The sequence below is a fragment of the Zonotrichia leucophrys genome, chromosome 1A (assembly GCF_028769735.1).
Source record: "Zonotrichia leucophrys gambelii isolate GWCS_2022_RI chromosome 1A, RI_Zleu_2.0, whole genome shotgun sequence".
In the NCBI taxonomy this organism is placed as follows: domain Eukaryota; kingdom Metazoa; phylum Chordata; class Aves; order Passeriformes; family Passerellidae; genus Zonotrichia; species Zonotrichia leucophrys.
The window spans coordinates 15,261,875-15,286,226 of record NC_088170.1 but is presented as its reverse complement, the minus strand read 5'-3'; the positions used below and the strand labels follow the sequence as shown (position 1 = coordinate 15,286,226).

Genomic DNA, 24,352 nt, shown 5'->3' with positions numbered 1-24,352 from the left:
ATGCAACAAAGTAACCATGCAATTAACAACCCTCCTGGCAGATACATTCGACAAAGGGTTTGCTTATGCTGCATAGCCACCTTGTAACAGCATTCTTTTAACACAGTTATTATAGTTGTAATTTTAAAAGCACCCTAAAAGGTATTAAAAAATGTTTACATTCACCAATCCTGGAAGAATATGAGAATATTTTCTTCGCCTCCCTAAATCTTCTGATTGAACTGGCACTTTTCACTCCTTCCCATTCTAAACTTCAATACTAACAAGTTTGGCAAGAGCATCATCTTAGAAAGAACTATCAGGAACCCTTAACATTGAATGGACCTGTCCATCCTGTTCCTTAACTAAATGTTTATCACCTTCTGCTGTACATAGACCTGCCCTGGGATGCAGCACTCCTCAAGGAACCCCACAGCTCATCCAGGCAAACAGCAAAGTGTGACAAGTTCACAGAACTCAAAATAGAAATGGATTTATTCATAAAAAGTACCTTTTCTGAGGATCACCATCAGCTTCAACTGTATCCCTGGAGAAACAGATCACAAAGTAAATAAAATGGAGTTTGAAGCATAACAAGATGACTTGATAGACCCAAAAAACCAAAGTCACAGAAAAATTTTAAAGGTAACTCCACTTGATTGGTTATTTTCAGCAAGATCATTAGTCCTAGAACCTAATTACTAATTCTTATTAGCCAGTACTTTTTCAATTAATTTTTCAACTTGGACAATTATTTTTTTTATCTGAGAGATTCAAACCTCAGGGGAACATTACCAAGAAAGCAACACTTTTACTGAGCAGGTAAAAATCAAAAAGTGATACTGAAAAAGAATGGAGACTATTTTTTCCCCTCAGAAACTAACATATTGCTGGAGTTTTCAGTTATCCACACGACACACTTGAATCTCCAAGTTGGCAATTACATCAACACCCACAGTACAGCTACTGCAGACCAATGGACTACATATGGGAGAAGCAGTGATTAAAGAGCTTTAATAATCACAAATACATGTACATCTCCTATTCCCCACCTTTTTAAACATGGATATTCTGCATTAGTTTAGAGATAGTTGTAGTGCACTACACCTGCACCTTGTGTCCCTTACTTCTGCCTGATTTACACAACTTTGAGCACATCACTTGGTTAACTGGCATCTTTTTGACAGTTCTAGAACAGGATAAAACAGTTGACAGTGTCCCCTCAGCAGTCAGGTATGAGCCACTTGAAAAGAATGAGCGCTACCAGAGGACAGTCCCCATTTTTAGGTCGCAGGTCTGTCACCACATTTAAGGAAATGGCTGCTCTGGTCACTGAAGCAGCAGTTCTAGATTAAACAATTCAATCAGTAATCTTGTCTCATGCTTGAAGGTAAAATTCTAGTATGTGCCTGAGAAACTTCAAGCAACTTAATGTGAAAAACGCCAATCACTTGTTTTTAAAATTATAAAAGTTTAATAGTAATAAAATGGTTATAAAAATAGGAACACAATGAGAGTAATAACAATTCGGACAAATTGAATTAGGACAATATGAGACAATAGAAACAAAGAGTTACAGACGTCACGGTACCTTTTTCTGGGCAGCACGAGCCCCAAAAAGGACCCACATTAACAAAGGATGAACCCTTAAAAACAACAGCCTGTTGCATATTCATACACCTCACACATGATGCATAAATTCCATTCAAACACAGGACTCCGTCTGGTCTTCATCAACTTCTCCCCTCTAATCCTAACAGTGCCTTCGAGGCGGGAAGAAGTTCGTTTCATCTGATAAGAAGGCCCCAAATTCTTTTTCTCTGAAAGATTTAGGTGTCCTGTGGCTGCTACCTCGCTGCAAGTCCTTTCTTTTAAATAAAACATCCTACATAACATAGTTTCTATTTTAACAATTTTTATAACCTAAAACTATATTTAACACAGTACTTAAGAAAATTAATGCAGCATTGCTTTCTAACACAACACATATAATATTCATTTTAATATTTGCGAAAAGCCAATCATAAAATACATGCATTTTTCACATTAAGAACTTGCTTTTACTAGTAGGCAAAGAAAGAGAAAAAAACCCCTAAAAATTAGGATTGAAATTTCAGCATTAGAGGCACATTATCCAGACATTTCAGGCCAGGAAATGGCATTACAGAATCCTCCATATATGCCTTGGATTTAAGGATTACTTTTTCTATTTTTAATAATCGGGGACTGTCAAAGAACACATTTGGAAGACACTGTAAATGTAATGGTAATGAACAAAGGAAAGAGGATTAGAAAGGAGGGAGGAAGAGGAGAAGGAAAGACAGTGACCGTGTTGCACAAACAACAGACGAATGTCTCAGGCTGAGACACGGAGATTTGATTCACTTACTGGTTGTCAGCATCACTCCCCTTGCGCTTCCTGGGGATGTCAGGCAGGGCAGCGTTGAAAGCCGCGCTGCCGGCAGCCTTGGGGGCGGGGTTCATGAGGCCGGGCCCTCCGCAGGCCACGCACGGGCTCCCATCCGCTGAGAACTGGTCTGGCAGCGAGAATAAAGGCTCAGTGTCCAGCAGGAGCTGCAGCTCGCTGCCCCCACCCTCATCCCCACCGCCACTAAAAGCTGTCTGTGCGCGGCTCTGTGCCTCTGACACAAACAGCCGAGGTTGCGCTGTCACAAGCCAAGTCCAGCAAAGAGCGCACGCCTTCCCACAGAGCTGCAATGATCTCACCATAAAAACTGCCCAATGTTGAAAACTCCACAATGGTTCTGCTGCAGCTCTGACTTTTTCATTCCCCACTGCTGACTATGGCATTTGAACAGAAGTTTTCTTTCTTTGTTCTTCAGAGAAGCCAAAATTTGTACTTGTGACCTGTCTGTAAGTGTAGAAGTAACCTACACACCAAGGCAATACAGAACAACTCTCCCCTCACACAACCTTTGCACTTCAATTCCCCCCCACTCAGACATCCTGCTGCAAGATCACCATTTGTCAGCAGATCAAAATACTGGGGCTCAAACTAAATGAAAATTAAAAATACATTGTGAACTGTTTTTTAATCAAGTGAGATATCAAAAAAATGGAAGTTTGCTATAATCATATTCCTGACATAAAATCCACAATTACACAGAACATCTGCCATGGAAGTTGGAAGAGTCTCAAAAACTTGTCAAGTTCCCTTCACAATTCTCCTCTTAAGGAAAACTGTTGTTTCTGGGAAGGACAGAAGAGAAATCACAAGGCAAAGCAATCCTAGCAAGCTAGTGGGAAAGCAGAGCAGTCTCCAGGAACAGAGCACTATTACCCTGTTTTCTGTCTCAGTGCAGCTATCACAAAGAATCACCCAGCTGATGCTCAGGCAAAGAGCCAAAGAGCCACATTTAACTCTGCTTCACAAATGCAGGAACTCCTTCAGGCTCCATGTGCCACTGAGGACAGATGAGAGATGAAGAGATGTCGTTTAAGGAAGTGAGCAACTCCTGCTTCTAGCAGGGTGCAAAAACCAAGAGGATTAGTTTGAAAATCCAGCAAGAAGAAAATCTGGACAATTTCTTATGAGTCTTCTCTCTTTTTGTAGCATCTGTGCTGTTTGCAAAAATGTAGAAATGTCCAAAAACAATGATACAAAGGATATTTTTTCCCCCTCTTAGATGTAAACACATCTCACATCAGAAAAATGACCTTCTAGGTTTTCATTTGGTGTTGGAATACAGCTCTGGAGAGTTAAATGAAAATAGGCTAATACTCCAACAACAGCTTGCCTGGTCTTCCACTAATCCTCTCTCTATCAAATCAGACAACACAAAGTCAGCCCCTGTTTTATTTTAGAAAGCTCTTTAACTCATTAAGTCACACAGGAAGTTTCAAAAAAAAGAGATGGAAACAAAGAATCAACAAATACTTGACAAATATGTGACAGCTTTTGGACATCTGTGACACCAAGAAAATCGAGTTATTTCAAATGCACAGCACATTCAAATTAGGGATATTAAAAATATATTAAAGAAATTACATTATAAATACTATAAGTATTTCTATAAGACAGTGATAGATGTCTGAAATATTTTTATGATGAGTCTCCTTAAAAGTTTCATTTTCTATTTCTGTTATTAACACAATTCCAAAACAAACAAAAAATGCTGACAGATGCAAAGGAACTGTTTTTTAAAAGGAGCAGTTTTAATTTGCCCAGGTCAGAGCATCCTATAATTCCTGATTAAGCTATTGAAGTATAATCAGTCTTGACGAATATTCATAAAAAAGTACTTACTAAACAGCAACCTACATGGTTCCAGGACCAGAATGCCTTCAGCACAACAGATCCCTTCGTCCTGGAACAAAGCAGGACAGCACAGACCCACTGACCTAAATACTGCTCTGCACACAGATGGCCAGCCTGCTTTCCAAACACTTCCCTTTAAAGGAACAAAATCCAAGGCCTCTTTTCCAGGTTTTCCAATTTCTCTTCAATATTATTAAACAACTAGGTTTTTTCCCCCACACCCAAGCAACAATTTCTGAATACTGCACTTATCTCTTCTACCTTTACTAACAACACCCAGTTTTGTTATTCTTAAGTGAGAAAACAAAATATATTCAGATTACCAGTAACAGTGACCTATTAAGAACTTCCACACTACAATTATTAGGTGATAAATTGAATCCTTGACACTATCCCTGGGACAAACTAAATGCCAGTATGATGGGTGGCTGATCTTGGACAAAAATGTAAGGTTAAGAATCTGTACTGATCCCTGACATGCTCAGCATGTACCTTATAGTCTTTATATATATATACATAAAGACTATATATATATTCTTAAAAAGCCCATGAATCAAACCCAAACCCCCCTCAACAGTGCAAAAGAAAATAAACAGAGAAATAAATAATTTTAAAGCTTCAGAACAACCAAGCATAGCTGAACAGTGATTATGTGCAGTTGAATAGAAGTGAACAAATCTTTTTTGTACCTATCACTCACTGAGCAAGAAATGGGCAGAAAGAGCTCCTAAAGCCAAGGCTTTCCTAAAGCTTTGAAAAGTCAGGAAGGGTGATGGAAAATAATCTCTGAGGGCTCCATAAGAGCCATCACTATGATCCTGGGTGATTCCAGGGTGCTCACTCTGTCCCTGGAGTGTCCCAACCTTGTGTAGGCTGAAAGATTTCTTTCCCTCTCTGCCTACACCGCTTTGGGAGAGCCGAATAATGAATATAACAATCTTTAGGTTCACAAAAAGAATGGTCTAGAATGTACCCCAATAACCAGGATGGGCTTCTATGATCAGAAAAAGTTGGATTTTTACCTGTCATTTGAGCACCTGGCTGAATTTCTTATAGTTGCATTTTTTGTGAATATTTTCATACCACTGGCATCACAACAAACACCTCTAAACACACATGAAGCAAACTGAAATAATTCCCAATTTCATAGCACACTTGCTTCATGAGAAATAACATCCAGAAAGACCAATCTTCATAACAAGTTGATGTTTCTATAAAACCAAAATCATAAGTGAATTCTAAAACCACTAGAAACAGCTTAAGTCAACTAGAGACGTTTTGTTTGACCACCCTAAAGGCTGTTACTCACACTAGTCTGGTTTGCAAGCCAAATAAAATTCCAGCTGAGAAATTACATTTTTACTGTTCATTCCATTGCTAATGCCCTGGAATACTGATAACCAGATTTTAATGGCAAGTGAACAGTTCCTCCAATACATGTCTATTATAATCTTTCTCTCAGCATTAAGCCTATGTGCTTATCTATATTACAAATCAAAAATATTTTTAAAGCATATTATGCGCATTGGGACAGATTAAAATAATGAGAATAATACAGGAATTCCTTCACTGGAATTACTCCCTCTGTGAAAAAGCAAAGACCATCCAAACAGTACAAACACACATGAAAAATAGCTCCTTCCCAGTAAGCGTATGTGAAATGAAAAACCTGTTAGTTGAACACTCATTTTAGTGTATTTCATAAGTGAGAAAACAAAGTATTTAAGGGATGGTTATCAATACATATTTCTCATAACAAGAGCATCCCCTACTCTTGTGGAAAATAAATAATAATTGTGGAAAATAAATAATAATTGGAGTCCCCAAGGGACTGGCAAAGAAGGGAACAACTGCCAAGGAGCTGCAGGAAACTGTTTGGGGGGAGATACAAAGACAAACCAAATCAGCCATATTCCTGTGTCAGCAAAGTTTCTGTGTCAATCCCATGCAATGCATTGAGAAACAAGGCTTGGGAGACTCCACATTTTTACAATTACTGACAATAATATTTTCTAACTCCGTGCCACATTCCTGAGCTGTTTTCATGACCAACAGTTTCAAGGTTTTCAATTCCTAAGCAAACACAAGCTTTAAGAAAAGGTTTATGGCCAAACTCCACCAGCCATAAAAAGGGAAACTCATGTGAACCAATAATGATGTCCACATCTGAAGCAGCCATTCTGGTCCTTCTGGGAGGGAGGAAGACATTTCTAGGGTGATTCATCTCTCCCCAGAATAGATTCCTCCATTTGGCTAGATGAAATAAAACAGTTCTAGGGTGATTCATCTTAATCTAAAATAGATTCCTCCAGTTGGTTAGATGAGCTACAGCCCAAGAGTGCCTATCTCTAGTCAGTAATTACACAGGGACCAAAGGAACTGCCTCAGACTTGGACATCTAAAGATAAGTGAGATGAAACCCACCCCAAGCACAGAAATATCACACAATTATTTAACATCAGAGCCACAGACAGCACCTGTTTGTACCACATGCAACAAGTTCAAGCCCAAGACAAGCTTTCCAAATTATTGGCCTAATTATGCACTACCTCAAGACCACCCACCCCTAGCAGGGTTAGCTTTTCTGCCTAGGTTTGCAGGATACACATTAGCACTCCAAAATTAGCAGGAAGACACAAGTCATGTAGTATTAATAAATTAATAAATCAATTAAAGGAGCTGTCAGTCAGCCCTCATTTATTAGCCAGTTTAAAAAAGAACATCCAAATTCAGCTACCGAGATATTACACTAAAATGGGCTTGAAATAAAATATCATTAAAGAAGTACATTTATAAAGCTTATGGTGACACTTTCCATAGTCTGGGAATAAGTGAGACTTGGAGAAATGTGGTAGCTCTGCACCTAACTAAATTAATAATGTGTTAACACTGGCACAACTTTTCCAAAAATAAGGAACTTTTAATCCAGCTTCCTATTTTGAAACACTTTCCAAGGAAAGGAGAAGAAAGAGGCTGCTTTGAATTCAGATTTCTAAGATCACAAATACCGCAGACTACTAAAATGTGTATTTTCCAGAGGTGTGTATGTGGCATGCACAAAACCCTCCAGCCAGGAATCTGAGCTCTGTCAATTTTAAAGAACTCCAAATTCTGGTGTAAGCCAGTGTGAAGTGGCACCTGAGGGTTGTGCAGCCCAGCCAGAGCAGCTCCTTTTAGACTGTAAAGTTCTGTCACAAATAACATCGTTTTTTGGTGTGGTTTTTTTATTTGTTTGTTTGCTTGTTTGGTTTTTGGTTGGTCAGCTGGGTTTTCCTGGAGGTTTTGTGGGGGTTTTTTGCTTGTTTGGGGTTTTTTTAAGATGTGAGATAAAGCAGCTCTGCTGGGAGGAAAGGCTGAGGGAATTGGGATTGTGCAGCCTGGAGAAGAGAAGGCTTTGGGGTGACCTCACTGTGGCCTTGCAGTGCCTGAGGGAGCCCACAGGGAAGAGGGAGAGAGACTCTGGACAAGGGGGAATGGCTTCACACTGACAGGCAAATAACTCCACACCATGTCAATTGTTTTATTTTACCATGGAGTTAAATCCTAAACTTTTAATTTATTTGAGTGAATTCTTGCTGCAGATACTCATTAGAGAGTGTGACAGTGCCACACACAGCCTGCACACGTACAGGAGTGTGTGAGAAAGAAAGTTACAGGTGCTGTGACATCAGCCTAAGGTCCTGCACATCTGGACACCTGTACAACAAAGAACCATATTTTCTACACATAACTGAGAGTTGTACTAAAAAAAAATCATTGAATTTATTTATTTTAGACCTTTAAAACAGGCCATAAAAAGCATTTTCAAACTTACTTACAGCAAGTCTGGCATCAAGCTCATCACCTGCAGCACCTCATATTGAAAGCTGGGATAACAATCTTTGGAATGAAGCTCTGAAGACAGGAGAAATGTATGGACTAAAGCAGCTTATTCTTTCCTCAAATTTTATAAGCATGTGCAATGCAGGAGCAAGATACAGAGAATTTAGCAATGAAAGCATCTTATGAACAACACTATCCAGAGAATAAACTCTTCTATGTTAAGAACATTGGATTTGGTTTTAATTTCACAAAATGAAAAAAGGAAAAAATTAAAACACTCTGAATTACATACATTTAAATCAAATAATAACACAGGCAACTGATTGCTCTCTGCATCTATTTTTAGTCATTTCCATCACCTGGAAGAGAAGCAGTCAAAATCACGACTTACCACATAAATGACACATTCACTTAACAGATCTCAAACACAAAATATTTGGCCAAATCTATCAGTGTATTAAAAAATAAAATTAGGCAGGAGGCAGCTACTGGAAAGATCCTCCCCAAGGCCTGGAAAGGGCTCCCTGCTTTCCCAGGCACTTGCATGTTCGCACCAGGTAGAAAGCACTGATAGGAATCGGGAGTCTCATATATCATAGCTCATTTCTGAGAAAAACAACCAACAAACAAAAAGCAAACCACAGATCCTCTCCAGTTATATTCTCCTAGAAAAATAGTGGACAGTTGATTTCTTGTAAGTTTTGGAATCAGATGATTGCAAAATGCTGAGTCCTATCAAGTGGGCTGCAGAACTTCCATGGTTTTAGCTGGCCCTGCGGTCCAAACAGGGAATTTTCAAAAGTTCACAATTATTCCAAAATCCAAAATCGCTCAACAAATTATTTCTTCTTACAATAAATTTGATTCTTGGATGTGAAACGCCCAAGAGTTAGAGTTTAGAGTTTGTTTTCCATAATGTGCAAATGTACCAACAATAAGGTGTACATTCAAGTGAAAAGAAAAAAACCCACCCTAAAAGCTACTAGGCAGGTAAGTTTAGTGTAGCCATATCCCACAAACAATTTAGATACTTTTGTCTTAAAAACAAAGAAACCCAAAATTTGTTTCTTTAAAATCCACTAAAAGAACAGGTATAAACATAGGCATCAGAAGAAAGCAGGGATGGGAGTTAATCTCACAATAAAACATGAAAGCCTATGGTTCACTGATTTCCCAAATCTACTTGTAAATGGAAATGCCCGTGCCTTTGGAGCTTTCTTCAATTTGATTTTCTCTCCTCTCAGTATATGCACGATATAGAAACAATGTATCTTAAGTTTTAAGCACAGTTGAGCAGACTGCAAAAACGCTACTAAAAAAACCCCACCACCACCACCACAACCACTTTGTGTTCAAACACTACATTATTTGCCACAGAATTTTACAACAGTATTTAAAAAATCAAGCAGCCCAGACAGAAAAACGTCAAAGATTTAAGACAACAAGGATCCCCACATACATTAAAGCACACTCAACCCAAGAGGCATTTGGGAAAACAACTACTAAACCTAGAAGAATTGGTGCTAACTACACAGAGCTGCAGTCATGGCTCAGGAGGGATCGGACCATGTGTGTTTCCCCACACCCCGTGCAAAACACTCCCTTCCACTCGTTTCCAAGCAGGAACACGAGCAGCAGCTGGTAGTTTACAACCAGCCTTGATTTAGTAGCAGAAACTTATGATTAAAAACATGGAAAGATCAAACCTTGGTCGCCATACAAGCGTGGGCACACATACACACACACAGAGAAAAGTCAGAATCACTGTACCTAAAATACTAAATCATGTTTACCTACCAAAAAAAAAAATCATACTAGAGTTTTAGGAATGCAAGGCTACGTGTGTACCAGAAACAGAGAACTACAAACTTAGTTAAAAAAAAAAAAAAACAAAAAAAAAAACAAACAACAAACCAAACCCCCTCAGATTTTTAGTGCACATGGCATCAGTATGATGACACATCTGTCACAGCAGCCCAGCACAGTGACCATTACACGGGCGGATGCCAAGGGGACGGTGCCAAGCTCTTGTCAGCGCTGCCCAGGGACAGGACAAGGAGCAATGCACAAACTGAACACAAGAAGCTCAGCCTGAGGAAGAATTTCTGCACACTGAGAGTGGCAGAGCCCTGAACAGTTGCCCAGGGAGGGGCTGGAGTCTCCCTCTCCGGGGACATTCCAACCCAGCGGGACACGCTCCTGTGTCACCTGCTGCAGGTGACCCTGCCTGGGCAGGGGGCTGGACTGGACCACCTCCAGAGCTCTTTTCCAACCCCATTCTCTGATTCTGTTTCCGTGTGGGCGCTCCAGGTACCTCCACTGAACTCCACCGAGCGGGAGCAGCGAGCCAGGAGCGCCCAGCGGGAATGAGCCACAAACGCGAGCGGCCCCGGAGCGGCACCGGGCACCGGAGCGGCCCCGAGCGCCCTCACGGAAGGACGGCACTGCCCCACGGGCACCAGCCCCACAACAACACCCGCCCGTGCCACATCACCGAGGCGGGCGGCCGGACAGACAGACAGACAGACACAAACAGGCAGACACACCCCACACACGGCGCCCGCCATCGCCCCCCACGCACGGAGCAACGCGCGGCAGGGGCGAGGGGGACGGGGCGCGCACCGCCCGCTCCTCGGGCGGACCCGCTCCCACCTTCTGCCGCCCGCCGCTCCTCCTCGGCGCCCTCGGCGCTTCCCGCTCCTGCTTCGGCCATGGCGGGCGGCCCCGTGCCCCGCTCCACAGCGCCCCCGGCACCGCCGGCATGCAGGGGGTGAGCTGAGGTGAGCAGAGGAGGAGCCGCCGGCGCCGGGGAGGGACGGCGGGCTGCCCCGCCAGCCGCCCCTCAACGCCCCCGCCCCGCCATGTTCCCGCCCCGGCACCGCGCCGCCTCTCGCGAGATGTGCGGCGGTGGCGGCGGCGCCGCGCTCCCCTCACGGCGGCCCTGCGGGTCGGGCTCGGTCCGCGGCGTGCGCCGAGCCCAGGGCTGCAGGGACGAGTGCAGTAAAAGGCAATTACTCGAGAGACACAGCGATGGCTTATTGCAGAGCTGCACAAGCCTGGGTGCTCTGTGGTGACACCGCAAATAAAGCACTACCGCCCGGCTTTTCATGCCTTTATTTATACACGGAAATTCAGAGTAAGTTTCCAAGCACAGCAACATATAGACGTGATGGACCTGGAGTATTTTGCCAAGTTAGCAATATATACACAGACATTCATCAGCACTGATTTACTATATCCTTAAAACATGTTAGTTCCAGCATGTCCTTGAGTAAGGGATGCTGGCAGCTGCCTCTTCCACTGGTTAGATCTCCATTCTTGCTGGTTAGGCTTGGAAATAGACAAAGATCTTACATGAAAGAATATCCTGACTTAAGATAGTCTTGACATGTTCCCCATTTTGCAACACTTGGGCTGGCACCCTGCCCATGTCCAGGGGCTGGGCAGGGCTGGTGCTCCTTCCTCTGGGTGCTCTACAGATGATGCTTCATCCGAGGAAGTGTCAGGGTCTTGGAATAGTTTTGGTTGGCAGAGGCCTCTGTGAGTGCTCAGAGAGCAGTCCCATCTATCAGTGAAAAGTAGCATAAAATAGGGATAACTTCCACAGGTGTGCTGCAGTGCGTGAGCAGAGCTGTAGCTGGTTTTTGGCAGTACCAGGAGCACGGCTCTGAAGTGAACCTGCCCATCACAGTGCTCTGGTTCACACCCTGGAGTGCCGGTGTGAGCGAGGGGTGTTCCTTGAGCACAAAGACCTCAAGGGGCACCTGTAAAAGATTAGTGTGTTCCAGCTATTCCCAGGCATTCCTTCCCTCCAGCAGATCCCACTAGAACCAGTCTGTGAAATGAAATGAAACCTCTGCAACACAAATGTCTTCCACATGACAGAGCCTCTGTCACTGTCCTGCCCCATGTTGGTGCAGCCTGTGCCCACTCAGTTCCACTTGCAGCTGTGACAGAAGAGGCTTTTGCTCAAGCACACAAATCCTGTGAGACTGATCCACAGCCATCTCTATGGACTGCACAGCTGCTGCTTCTCTCTCTTAGGGCATCACAATATAAGAAAAATCTAAAGCTCTCAGAGAATGTCCAAAGGTTATGGAGATGATGCTGAAGGGCCTGGAGGGGAAGCCACACACGGAGCAGCTGAGGGCACTTGGTCTGTTCAGCTGGAGAAGACCAGACTGAGGTCAGAGCTCACAGCAGTTCCGCAGCTTCCTCACGAGAGGGAGAGGAGGGGCAGGCCCTGATCTCTGCTCTGTGTGACCAGGGACAGGACACAGGGAATGGCTGGAGCTGGGTCAGGGGAGGGGCAGGGTGGGTATCAGGAAAAGGTTCGTCACTCAGAGGGTGCTGGGGCACTGAACAGGCTCCCCAGGAATGGTCATGGCCCCAAGGCTGCCAGAGCTCCAGGAGGGTTTGCACAGCACAGGGTGGGATTGTTGGGGTGTCTGTGCAGGGCCAGGAGCTGGACTCAATGATCCTTCCAACTCAGGATACTCCATGATTCTATGAACTCAGGCACCAGGGAACCTAAAGTACAGATGGAATTTATTGCTCACCAGTGAGGCCAGAGCTGCAGAGTTGGTGACGTGTGTGTGGAGGAAGCTCCTTCTGCAGATGTTCTTCTCCCACTGTTCTGGGGGCTCTCCCCTGTCTCTTATTAGTAATGGGGATCCTGTAGAGCTGGCAAGAGTAGCTGTAATATTTTGCAAAGGATATTATGTTCTTTCATCATCAGTTCTAGTGGTCACTATCTAAGTTAAAATGTATGTCTTTAGAGCTGCAGACAAGGAATCAGTTTTTTCAGATCTAGGGGCAGACTCTTAAGATAAAAACACCCTTTGCTAAAAGTAAGAAAATGTGACTAAATACATGTGAAAAGGCAGCTGGGATCTGGCTCATCTCCCAAGTAACAAGCAGTAGGATGAGAGGGAACAGCCTCAACCTGTGCAAGGGAAGGTTTAGATTAAATATTAGGACAAAATTCTTCATTGAAGAATTGGAAAAGTCTGTCAGGAAAGCAGTGGAGTCGCCAACCCCAGAGGTATTTAAAGCACGTGTGGATGTGGCACTATGGGATGTGGTTTAGTGGTGGATTTGGCAGTGCTGAGACTCAATGAGACAATGATCTCCAGGATCTCCTCCAAGCAAAATGATTCTGTGATTCTAAGGGCTTGAGAAAGTAAATCCTCACAAAACACTGTGACCCAAATACATTCGAACACCTATGAATTTTATGTAATGTGGTGGAAAATCAGCAACTCACCTAGTTAGATAGAGTTGGGGGGAAAAAACCCCAACCAGAAAACAAAGATATGTTTCCTTCATAGCTTTCAGAGATGTAGGCAGAATTCACTTGTCTGAACTCCAAAATTTAATCTTGAGGATGGTTCCTCAGACGCAATCCTGAACTCCATTCGTGACATCTTTTATAATTGCAAGCTCCCAGCACATTTCCCATCTGATGTGGAAGCTCCTTGTCTGTGTGGGAGCGGGCAGCTCAGCATCTTGCCCGTGGCAGAGCCCAAGGGTTAGAGCACGTGGAAGGAGTGGGTGCATGGCTCTGACAGAATATTCCAGGGAAGAGGCCAGGGAATCTGGCTGCCAGCTGGGGATGCTGCTGAAGAAATCCCATGGTACTTCTGTGACAGTCTCAATGCACACTTCTTCACAGGGTGCTTTTCCCCCTTGGAAATCTGACTTTTCATTTTAGAGATTTATGTTCCATGTAATCCCACTGTTACTACCGCAAATATATCTATATATATATATATATGTATGTGTATCTCCATCATGATGGGTTCATCTGGTCTTGCAGAGTTTGCATTGAACAGAAGGAATTACAAACCCTTTCTGCCCTAAACGAAATTAAAAACAGAAAAACAGAAGGGAGAGCTAAAAATCAGTTAAGATGCTGTTGCTGTCTTTGATAAACTGCTAGCAATAATGCACACTTATTTTATTCATATACCACAACTGATACTGAGAAAATTTTAATGGATTTATTCCCTGGAAGCTTAAATGTCATCTTTTGTCCTGCTAAAATAATGTCTTGCCCCAGTTTTGAAGCTGGGAGCTCCCTCCTCCAGGTTTGCATCATCAGTGGACACCCAAATGCCAAGGGGATTTCAGAAGTGAGTCAGCCACACTCACTGAAAATGTTTCAGGGACTCAGGAACCACCGAAAACTGAAAATGGCTGTTGTTATAAAGCGCAACGAGTTAAACATTTAAATAGTTCCCCAAACTGTTTTAACAAGCTTAATAGCTAAACAGCTATTAAATACAAACTCTTTCCACATGGGAACGTTAATGAGGATTTAAAATCTTGGGTTTATTTTTTTTTTAACTGACTCACTAGAAACAGAACTACTGTACCTGATTCACATTTTGTTTCATATTTTTTAGAGCAGTTGCAATTCACTGCGGAAGTTCTTGGCACTAGGTCAGAAAATCAGATCAGTCTCCTGGCAGTATTTTTGCCTGTACTCCTCCTCCATGGCCAGTGTCATGTCAGCCAGCACTTGGATAATTCCTACAAACATAAAGGGCTGCCAGATCATTAGCACAGATCTGAGACATCATTTATTAGACTCGTTTCTTATTCAAAGGTGATGACTGGGCCCTTCGCTGAACCTTTAATACATGACAGTAACTGGTGTTTATAGCACAGTTTGCCTCCAGTCTTGGCAGAGCAGGATCCCAGTTTATGTAAGGCACTGATTTTGAGTAGGCCACACTTGATATTTTTGCCCCATTTTAAGGTGAGCACTTTCTCTTGAGTAGCTTTCAGCAATAAAATAGGGAACAGAGCACTTTATGTAAGCCACAGATAGCCTCTTTTCTCCAAACAACTTATACAACAACGTGCTAAAGGGGTAAAAATAACAATCAAACCTCGGGGCAGTTAAATAATAGCCTGAGACTGAGCACTTAAAGTGTGTGTATTATTCCTCCTTTTCCCCTCTTCACTCACATCCAAAGCATAGCATGTCTCAGCTGTTTCCCAGGACGTGGCAGATGCTGTCCCAGTGATGTGCATTTCTTTGTGTATTTGCTGGGGCCAAGCTGGCCCCACGCACCTCACTGACCTGGGAGAGGGAACACTTGGAGTCACTCTCCATTATTAGGGTGGCTTGTGTTACTTCTCACAAAAACACCCCTGGGGAGAGCCAGAGAACTTTTTTCTGCTGAAACTTAATAGCAGGAAACTGAAGTGACCCAGCTTTGTAAGTCCAAACAGAGATTTTTCATAACCTTCTCTCCCAGAACACAAATGTTTATGGTTTCCCCTCTGACTCTGGTCCTATATGGCTGAAAGTAGAGAATCAAGTGTGGTTTTGTAGAGGACATATGAACAAGTTAGCTAGTTACAAGAATTAATCATTTTTTTTTCTTAATCTATTTCAGTCTGTTATTTGTATTTTATTCTGCTTGAAGGTCACTGGATTACTTTTAAGGGCACCACAAGCAATTTACTGACTTTGCTACAAATTCTGTGGCTATGTATTGGTAAAATCTGGTAAAATCACTTTAAAGTAATATTTCTTCCCCAAATCAGAAACTCTTCAGCTTCAAAAAGTATATAAATAGCATAATCATACTGTCATTGGCCAATAGTAAAAATAAGCTCTTTAAAATTATTTGTGCTTAATAATTACTATGGAAGCCCCTCAAAGAAGCAAAAACCAGAAAAAAAAAATCAGGCTTCACTAGCAATGGACTGTGCTGTGCTGGCACAATACTGGGAGCATGGATTATGTTCTGCAGGATCCAACTGGATTGTGACAGGGATATACTCTGGCCTTGGACATCTGGGAATCACGGACAAATTCCTTTCCTGATGAAACAAGTTTAGCTGGAGAAGAGCATCTGAATCCTACTTGCTCTTCTTCTCTAATCTCAGTATTGGAGCCAGCAGGATGGCAATTTAGTGTGTGATTTTCTAACAAAATTAAAGGCAGCCAAAAGGATTAACATTTTCCAAAGTGCCTGCTTAATTTTGGAGTCCAGGCCTGCAAGGGTTTTGCACACAAAATAATAATACACTTGCTTGTAAATCTCTTACCCCAAAGTCTCGCAATTTGATGGTGCCACTTCTGATTTAAAAACAAAATAATCAGTTTTGAAATAGCCTTTTTATTCCTGGCAGAAACTGGTAGTTTCTGAATGTCTAATGAGAGCCTAAAAGTGGCATTTAAATAAATTGTACGTTTTTCAAAGTTTCCTCAAGGCATTAGTTTGATTTTGGTTATTAGAAACCAGGTAATATTGTCCTGTTTAACAGCAGAAGTGCCATGCAAGTTTCTCACCACTGTGTTTGAAGCCAAAAGGCCTCCTCTCCACACACAGCTTTTCAACCAGCTGAGTTATATAAATAGTGAAACCTTTTTGTCTCATTTGTAAGGAACACCAAAGCATGGCATCAGCAACCAGTTTGCTTTGAAGGCCATCCTTGTTCCTGATTTCTTTGGGCTTTAGATAGGGATCTTCTGCTGACGTCAATGGGAGTTGGATGAGACCTCAAAGAAAACCTGCTGGACTGAAGATCCTGATGTGTGGGTCTAGATTGCCAGTGATTTCACCCTGTCCTGATCAAAAAAGTCACTGAAGTTCTTATCTGATCATACCCTGGTATTAAATAGAGACAATGAAGTCAGAAGTAGAACTGGGGAAGTGAAGTGTCCGAAACTGTTGCAGTTTTGCACTCCCAGTAAATCACTGCTCCCATTTCCAGTTGGTTTTGTGCATGGCTGCATGTGCCCAGACAAGGTTGGGGGGAATATCTTGGCATCTGCCTCCTGTTGGAGCTCCATCACCTCCACCTCCTGGCCCCACACTGGGGGCAGATCCTGCACACAGCTTTGGAAGGGAGGGAGGAATGGTGTTACCTCCACGTGTCTGTAACACTCTCTCTGTAGCTGTAGTCTCCCTTGCAAGGTGTGGAGCAGGGGCTGCGGTTTCACTTTTGCACAACAGCTCCAAGGGCTCAGCACTCACTCTGCTGATGAGTCTCCCTCATCCTTCAATTCCAATGGCAGGAAATGTAGAAGCAAGGGCAGAGGTTTTGTCTTTGGAGCAGGGAGGATGGGCAGAGGCACCAGGAGGGGAAGGAGATGCTGCCGGTGGAAGTGAACTGCCTGGGGACAGCACGGAGAGCCAGCACGTATTCCTGGAGGAGGAGAAGCTGCAGCAGATGGTGCCTCACTAGAAACAGATTAAAGCAGCTGCTACAGAAACAAGATTCAGCACCGAGGGTCGGTTCAGATCCGAAACAAACTGTTCCTAGCAGAGCTTGGCTTGGTTGGGAAAGGAGAACCCTGTGCCCATTCCCTCCTCAGCACAAGGAGATTGAAGTCTGTGTGCCCCACCTACCCCAAGAACAGGGACCTCCAAGGGCTCAGATAACCCGAGGAGCGGCACTGGGAGGAGCAGGAGGCAGCAGGGATGAGCTCCCTCTGCGTTGGAGAGATTAATTTCCTGTCACACCCACTGCAGCAGTGTTCCTGAGTGATGAAGTGTCCAAACCCTGGTGCCAGTTCAGTGTGTGACAGACACACCAATTTGCCCTTCAGCTGTCCTAATATTAAAGCACCTGGAACCTGGTGGATTTTAGGAGCAGGCATTCCATGCTGCAGAGCCTGGCACGGCTGAACCCAGCATGGCTCACAAGGAACAGGGAAAAATTTTCATGTCTGTGGGACAGGCATTTTAGTACCTCTCCAATATTTAGAATTTATATGTGTGATGAATCACATTACCTTAGAGAAGTGGAATCACAGAACCATGAAGGTTGGAAAAGGCCTCCAAGATTGTAACCAATCCCCACCTTGTCACCCAGACCAGAGCACTGAGAGCCACATCCAGTCCTTCCTTAAAAACCCCCAGGGGTGGGGACTCCAGACCTCCCTGGGCAGCCCCTTCCAATGCTTGACAGCCTCCTACATTTCCAAATACATTAAGCACTTCCTGAACTGCAAATATCCCCTTGCCTAGTCCAGAGCTGGGAGCCACCACTGTCCCTACTGCCAAGACAGACAATTTTGGATACTCCTCCCTTCTCCCTCCTTAGGAATGTCAGAAAAAGCCTTTTATTGTCCAAAGCATTATTGTTTTGCTTAGGTACCACGCACACTTTGTACAACAAAGAAATGAAAAATGTAGATATTTGCAGTATGTCTTATAAACTCTAAGATTTAAAAAGAGATTTGCCCGTGCTGAAGGCATAGCCTTCAAGCACTTTTTTTGAGGAATATCTGATTTGGTAATGCAAGGAGGTAAAGAACTAAACCTCTATTTCCTTATGATGTGTAGCTCTGCCATACAATCTTGCACACTCAAGGGAAGAAAGGGGGGATCCCATTAAATAGAATTTGCAAAATTCTCTTGCATTTTACCGTTATTGAGAGCAGCAATTCTGGAGTGGAGGGAGGGAGGCCTCCTGTTCTTCTCAGGAGGGCTCCAGACAAGGCCAGGCAGTGTCTGCTCACTTCTCTTGGCTTTCAGGTGCTCCACTCTGATCATCTTTTTACACAACTTTCAGTGCTTCTGCTGCTCTGAACTTGGCAGGGAAAGTGGAACAGTAGGACAGAAAGGCTTCTATAGTGGATCAAAGGACACAACTGCCCCTGGAAGCCTTTCCTGGATAAATTACAGCCTATGGGGAAGGTAAGACTGGAAAAGATCAGTAACCATTTGAGAAGTAGCTTCTTCATGTGACTGCAGGTGGGACAAGTCCAACATTATTTGCTTTCTCTACTTTCTGATTGAGTGTAACAACACTGGGGAGTTTTGTTGTCCATGGAATTCAAGATGAGAATCCACAAAACAGGATCTCAATTCCTTAGATGTCTCCCATTCTGGAAAAGAAATCCAGTACACACCAGGGTGAAAGAAACAAAAACTGCAAATTTACAAAAAGAATGCTACTTTTATTTTCAAATGCTGTAAAAAGCCTCATATAAATTTTTATAATGCTTCTATGTAACTTTCCCAACCACAACTAATGAAACAGTCTAGGAAAAATATAGCAGTTGCATTTTGACTCCAAGAACGAGCTGCTGTGAGATCCCAACAGTAAAGGACAAGGTTCAGTGTGTTACAACGCCTGTAATTGCTTGTGTTATTGAGAAAGTGAGAGCACTTCCTAAGCATTACCTGGGCTAGACTGCAGCATTCCCTGCTTGCTGGGCACAGGAGGAATGTCAGCCCTGGGGAAGGAGCTGAGAGCAGAGCTGTGTGCTGTTCCCAGTGCCCACTCCTGGTGCCCCCTGGCTGAACTGCCCCCAGCAGGTGCCCTTATCCCAGACTGTCTCCAACGGCTCAGGTGGGGAACAATTGACCTATAAAAATAACACTTCTATAACTCTCCAGCAAGGCAAATTGAACAGTGCAAATGCAGCATCAACAAGATTTGATTTCTGAATGCTGGCAATTTTTTTAACTCCTTTTGCACGAGACAACCTCTGCTGATGTCCTGTACCTAAGGCCACTCACTCACGCTGATTGGAGATGGAACGAAGTGCAAAAGCTCAGCTGCAGCTCCCAATAAAAGCCTCCTCCCCACTTTCAGGGAATTCCAATCCAGAATTTGGATTCAGGCTCTCCACTTCCATCGATGCACTCAAGTTTTCCCTGCTGGAATAGGTAAACATCCCAGCAAACCTCTGATAACAATTTGCATACACAATTTAGCGTTTTAACAAAAGTTTAACAAAACATACTTCCAGAAAATAAATTTTCACATGGTTGCAATCATCAAGCCATTTCAGGATCTTTGGTACTCCAAGAATAAGAAAAATAAATGGCACGGTGACAAACGTTGCCAAAGGAAAACACACAACCATCCAAAGGAATCAGATAGAAATAACAAAATTAAAGATATGTTGCAGTTCCTTTTTTTTTTTTGAAAGCCAGTGTAGATTAACCTGCTGTTCTCTTTAATCCAGTACAGTGTCACAGTTTCACCTTTAAAAAAAAACCCTATCATCCTAAAAGCAGTAGTTAATATTGTTTAACTTGATTTACTGATTAAAATAATGCTATGTTTACAAAAAAAATTTAAAAACTACCACAATACAGGAGTTTATGCTAGATAGGCTGCAGGCTGTTTCCTTATGGATATAACTCCTATGTGAGCACTGATATGATTAATCATCTGCAGTTTTAAATTAGTATTATTTTTAGTGTTGCAAGTAGAAGGGTTGAGCTTTTTCCCAGGTTTGTAAACCAGTGAGTATGTACAGACATAGTTGTTTAATAGATAGCTTTAAATTAAATGTGTATTTCTCTGCCCTCCCCTAAGCCCCACAGGAAAAAAAAAATCACCAGTATCACTGAGCATTTGCAGTTTCCATGAAACTGAGCTTGTCTCAACAAGTTTGAGCAAAGACTTCTTTGTAGGTCATGTTAATGGGGTTACTGTGCTCTTCTGAAAGGTGGTGGCTGCAGGAATTCCAATTCCAGCGCACACGGTGCCCCATGGATGAAACTGGAAATTAAAACCAATGAAAAGTATTTTGAATAGCAGTGTCCTTTGAGGCCAAATTTGCATCTCAGGATCATTTTTCCTGCCTGAGTTTCCCTGGAGCCAAGGCCTTAGTAAAGGCATTTCCTTTCCTGAGAAGCCTCAGGAGCTGTTGGGGCACTGGCAGAACAATGCCTGAAAGGTGGATTTAAGCGAGTTATTGTTTTTCTACAGCCTTTGGATGGCCCCAGGTTGAGCCTCAACACACTGACAAGGCTAAGAACAACACTGGAGAATTTTTAAGGACCTTGCCCCACAGCAAGATGTTAATTAGTGTAAGGTCTGGGAAACGTGAGAGATCAAGGAGCTGTTCCCACCTCAGTCCAGCATTCAGGCAGAAGCTCAGCTTAGCTTTGCTCTAATACTGGATGGGCCTGAGGCAGTGGCTACTCCTCTTTGAAGAGCTAAAGACAGAAAAAACTGTTTGGTATAAATAACAGATATTAGATGCTTCAAGGGAGACAAAACTGTGGAGGAAAGGCTGGATCAGGGATTCTGGCTGGATCAGGGAAGAACACCTGCCCATCACAGGCACTGATGCACAGAAATCTTGCTGGCAAATGGGCTCTTATGCAACAGATCAACATGCCAGTATGTTTTTCAGAGCATACAAATAACTCAGAACAGCTGATACCACAGTGCCTAACAGCAATAAATATTTCTCTAATGGCTTTATAACAGTAGTTTCCATATTGCTACAAAAGTCTGTCCAGTGGAATCTTTCCTGCTGTATGCCAAAACATCGTGTGCTCCGCTCAGAAGGGGCTGCAGAGGTTTTAGGGTGCCTTTCACTGGTTCAGAGGAGAGAGACAGCAACAGTGACTCTGCTTGTTCAGCCACTGGGGAATTGTTCAGTGCTGCACATCTCATTTGACCAGAAAATGACAGCAGAGATCTCTGCTGTACTGTGACAGATTCAAAGCCCTGCAGATAAGCTGTAAGTACAGGCAGAGAAAGTCACCAGTGACCAGATAATTGCAAACTGCTCTGGGAGTACAACTCAGTCCTGAACTGCTGCTGGGCTGATGAACAAAACAGAGCCTGCACATGGAGGTATTTCTGCTTCTGTTTCCTCTGCCCAGGGAAAGGACATCTGGCTTGGCTGTCAGGTTGTCACCATCCTGCAGACTGGCCACTGTTGCAGACATTTTTCCATAGAAATCCTCTCTTTCAGATTTGTCCATATTCTGGGAAGCAAAGGCCCAGAAGATGAATGTAAACAATTGTTATCAGCTGCTGTGGAATGCAATAGGATGCACCTGTGATTGGCTCATCTTCCATGTTTCCAATTGGGGGCCAATCACAGAAGCAAGCTCGGGGACAGATTCCCTGGAGACAGAACTTTGTTATTCATTCTTTCTCTCTATTCTTAGCTTAGCAGCTCTCTGCAACTTCTCTCCTTATTCTTTTTAGTATAGTTATAAGGTATTATATATCATATATCAATAAATCCAGCCTTCTGATCAAGAAACAAGATTCTCATCCTTCTCTCACCATGGAGACCTCCTCATGTCGCTGTAATAGGCCACAAGAACAATTAGGTGGTCCCTGGAAATTGGGCTGCAGATTCAGCTGATCCCTTCTAATCCCATGGCCAAGCCAAGTGGAGATCCTGGGAGAAAAGGAACTCACTGGAGAGTCTGAACCTAGTGGGACACTCAGTTTCCTCTATGTGAGCAGAGGCTGTGATTCAGGAGAGGTTAAAGCAGGATCCCTTCTGCCTGCAGCTGCTCAGGGAGGAAAAAAAAGAAAAAGCACCAATCTGATCACTTCTCTAGGACACATTTTGCACAGAGGGAAGAGAATGTTTGAATTATGAGCAGCTCAAAGGTAGTCTGCTTTAGAGCAGAGGCAGGAATACAGTCTTGGAAACTGCCATCCCCTCAAAACTTCCTATCAGAGTGTTTCCCTTCTGCTAAAAATATTGATACTTTTTATTCAGATTCCTTTTTGCTTCTGAAATTGCCAGCAGGCATCATCACCTCTAACAGCAATACTGCCAATGATCATTTAAAGCAGAAATACCACTAAACAGATCACAGGGACTGCCTCATTGCCACACACTGTGGGACAAGGGACAAAAGGGATGATGATAAAGGGCTGATAAAGTCCTGCACTCGGGGCAAGAGAGGGCACACAGGACACAAGGAGGCCCAGAGGACACTGCTATTTAAAATAATTCCATGTACTACACTCATGGGGGATCTGCAGCCCACAAATGGAACACCCTTGAGCAATTGCTCAGAGAGGTTTGCAAATGTGGACAGTTTTCTTTATACTGCATATCTAAACCCCACCAGCTGAGCAGTACAACACCAATGCTGCATCAAATGATATGTTTCCCTCCTGGGTGGATTAGATGGTTTACAGTACAAACAAAGCCACAGTACAGAGAGGCATAATTAACCGTTATCCACACGTAGGCAGTGCAGGAAAAGCGATGCACGTTCCTTTTATTCCAGTACCTTTGTATAATAAAGTTAACAAAAATATTCAAATATTAAAAAAAAAAAAAAGGACAAAAAAAAAAAAAAAAAAAAAAAGCCAGCTGGCACTGCCAACTAATTCCTGTAGTAGTCTTAGAAATCCTAATCCTGTAGAATTTCCATGTGAAATCGATGCGCACCAGAGTCGATGTGTTGATAACTAACGCCAAGCGGGCCTGGTGATGCAGCTACCTGAGGTTTGTGTTTGCAATTTCCTTTGGGGGGTTGTGTTCTGTTTCACAACTTCCCAGCTTTCATGTAGGAAGGGATGGAGCCACGCTGGGTGAGCCCTTCAAACCTCTTGTAGGTGTAATTGAGGAAAACCCAGTCTTTGGATTTGTAGTCGGGTTCTGTCGTGTTTGGCACTAGAATTCAGAAACAAAAGCAAACACACATTAAAAGAGTTAAACCCAGGCTGCTTCTTAGAGGACTTTTCACAGAGCTAAACAGCCCTGAACTCTTATTTCCTTAGTCAGCAGAAACTCCTGGAAGAAATCCTGCTTCTAATCAGGTCAGTTGCCTTTTGTCAGTGGTCTGAGTTATAATTTCAACATAGACTCAGAAGCAGAAAAAGAGAGGGTTTTGTTTTGCCTTTTTTTTTTTTTTAAATTATGTGTACACACTCTACCAGGTTTCCATACCTTGACAGAAGACTCTAACACACCCACAGGATACACAATTACAAACCTCATGACATTTCTGATGTTCTGATTTTTAGGTACCTACACGCACAGTACCATTTTCAGTGGGTCTGAAATGCCAAAATAATACAAATGTTCTTGGAACTACCCAAATATGGACATAACTAACTTAGGCACTGGAGATGGGTTGCTTTGCATTAAAAGGACAAACTTCCTCACCATTACATAAAAGCCACTTCAGAAAAAAAAATTACCAACAGCTTTTGGATAATTCTTATGGTTGTTAACACAGTTACACTTAGCAGACAGCAATTAATCATCTGCCAATCTTCAAGTAACTGAAAACAGTGGGACCTGAGACTATTTCTATGTCACAGAACCAAGTCTTTTATATATGAAAATTTCCTGTAACTTGTCAAGAGAAATCAACAACTAAAAAAAAAACAAACCCTGAAGTGATTTACAGAGCAACTCAGGTTCATTAAATACTGCATTAAGTAATCAACTGTCTGAAAATTCTGACCCACAAATATCCCAACAATTATGTTTGGCACAAACCTCAAAAGTCACTGATGATGAAAAGCAAATCAGTGCATGGTGTTTTACCAGAATCTGGTTAG

The 24,352-nt window shown here is 42.9% G+C and overlaps 2 protein-coding genes across 2 annotated transcripts in view; both read right to left on the bottom strand.

The window, feature by feature from the left end:
* BMAL2 (basic helix-loop-helix ARNT like 2) overlaps positions 1-10,973 on the bottom strand; it is a 32,999-nt gene extending 22,026 nt beyond the window's left edge. The window contains 5 exon segments of the mRNA XM_064701315.1: positions 491-526; positions 2,369-2,516; positions 10,733-10,846; positions 10,849-10,936; positions 10,938-10,973. Coding sequence (XP_064557385.1) covers positions 491-526; positions 2,369-2,516; positions 10,733-10,846; positions 10,849-10,936; positions 10,938-10,943 — 392 coding nt within the window. The 5' untranslated portion in view covers positions 10,944-10,973.
* An 8,016-nt stretch (positions 10,974-18,989) lies between these two features.
* STK38L (serine/threonine kinase 38 like) overlaps positions 18,990-24,352 on the bottom strand; it is a 46,597-nt gene continuing 41,234 nt past the window's right edge. The window contains exon 15 of the mRNA XM_064701268.1: positions 18,990-23,456. Coding sequence (XP_064557338.1) covers positions 23,329-23,456 — 128 coding nt within the window. The 3' untranslated portion in view covers positions 18,990-23,328. The remainder of the gene's footprint in view (positions 23,457-24,352) is intronic.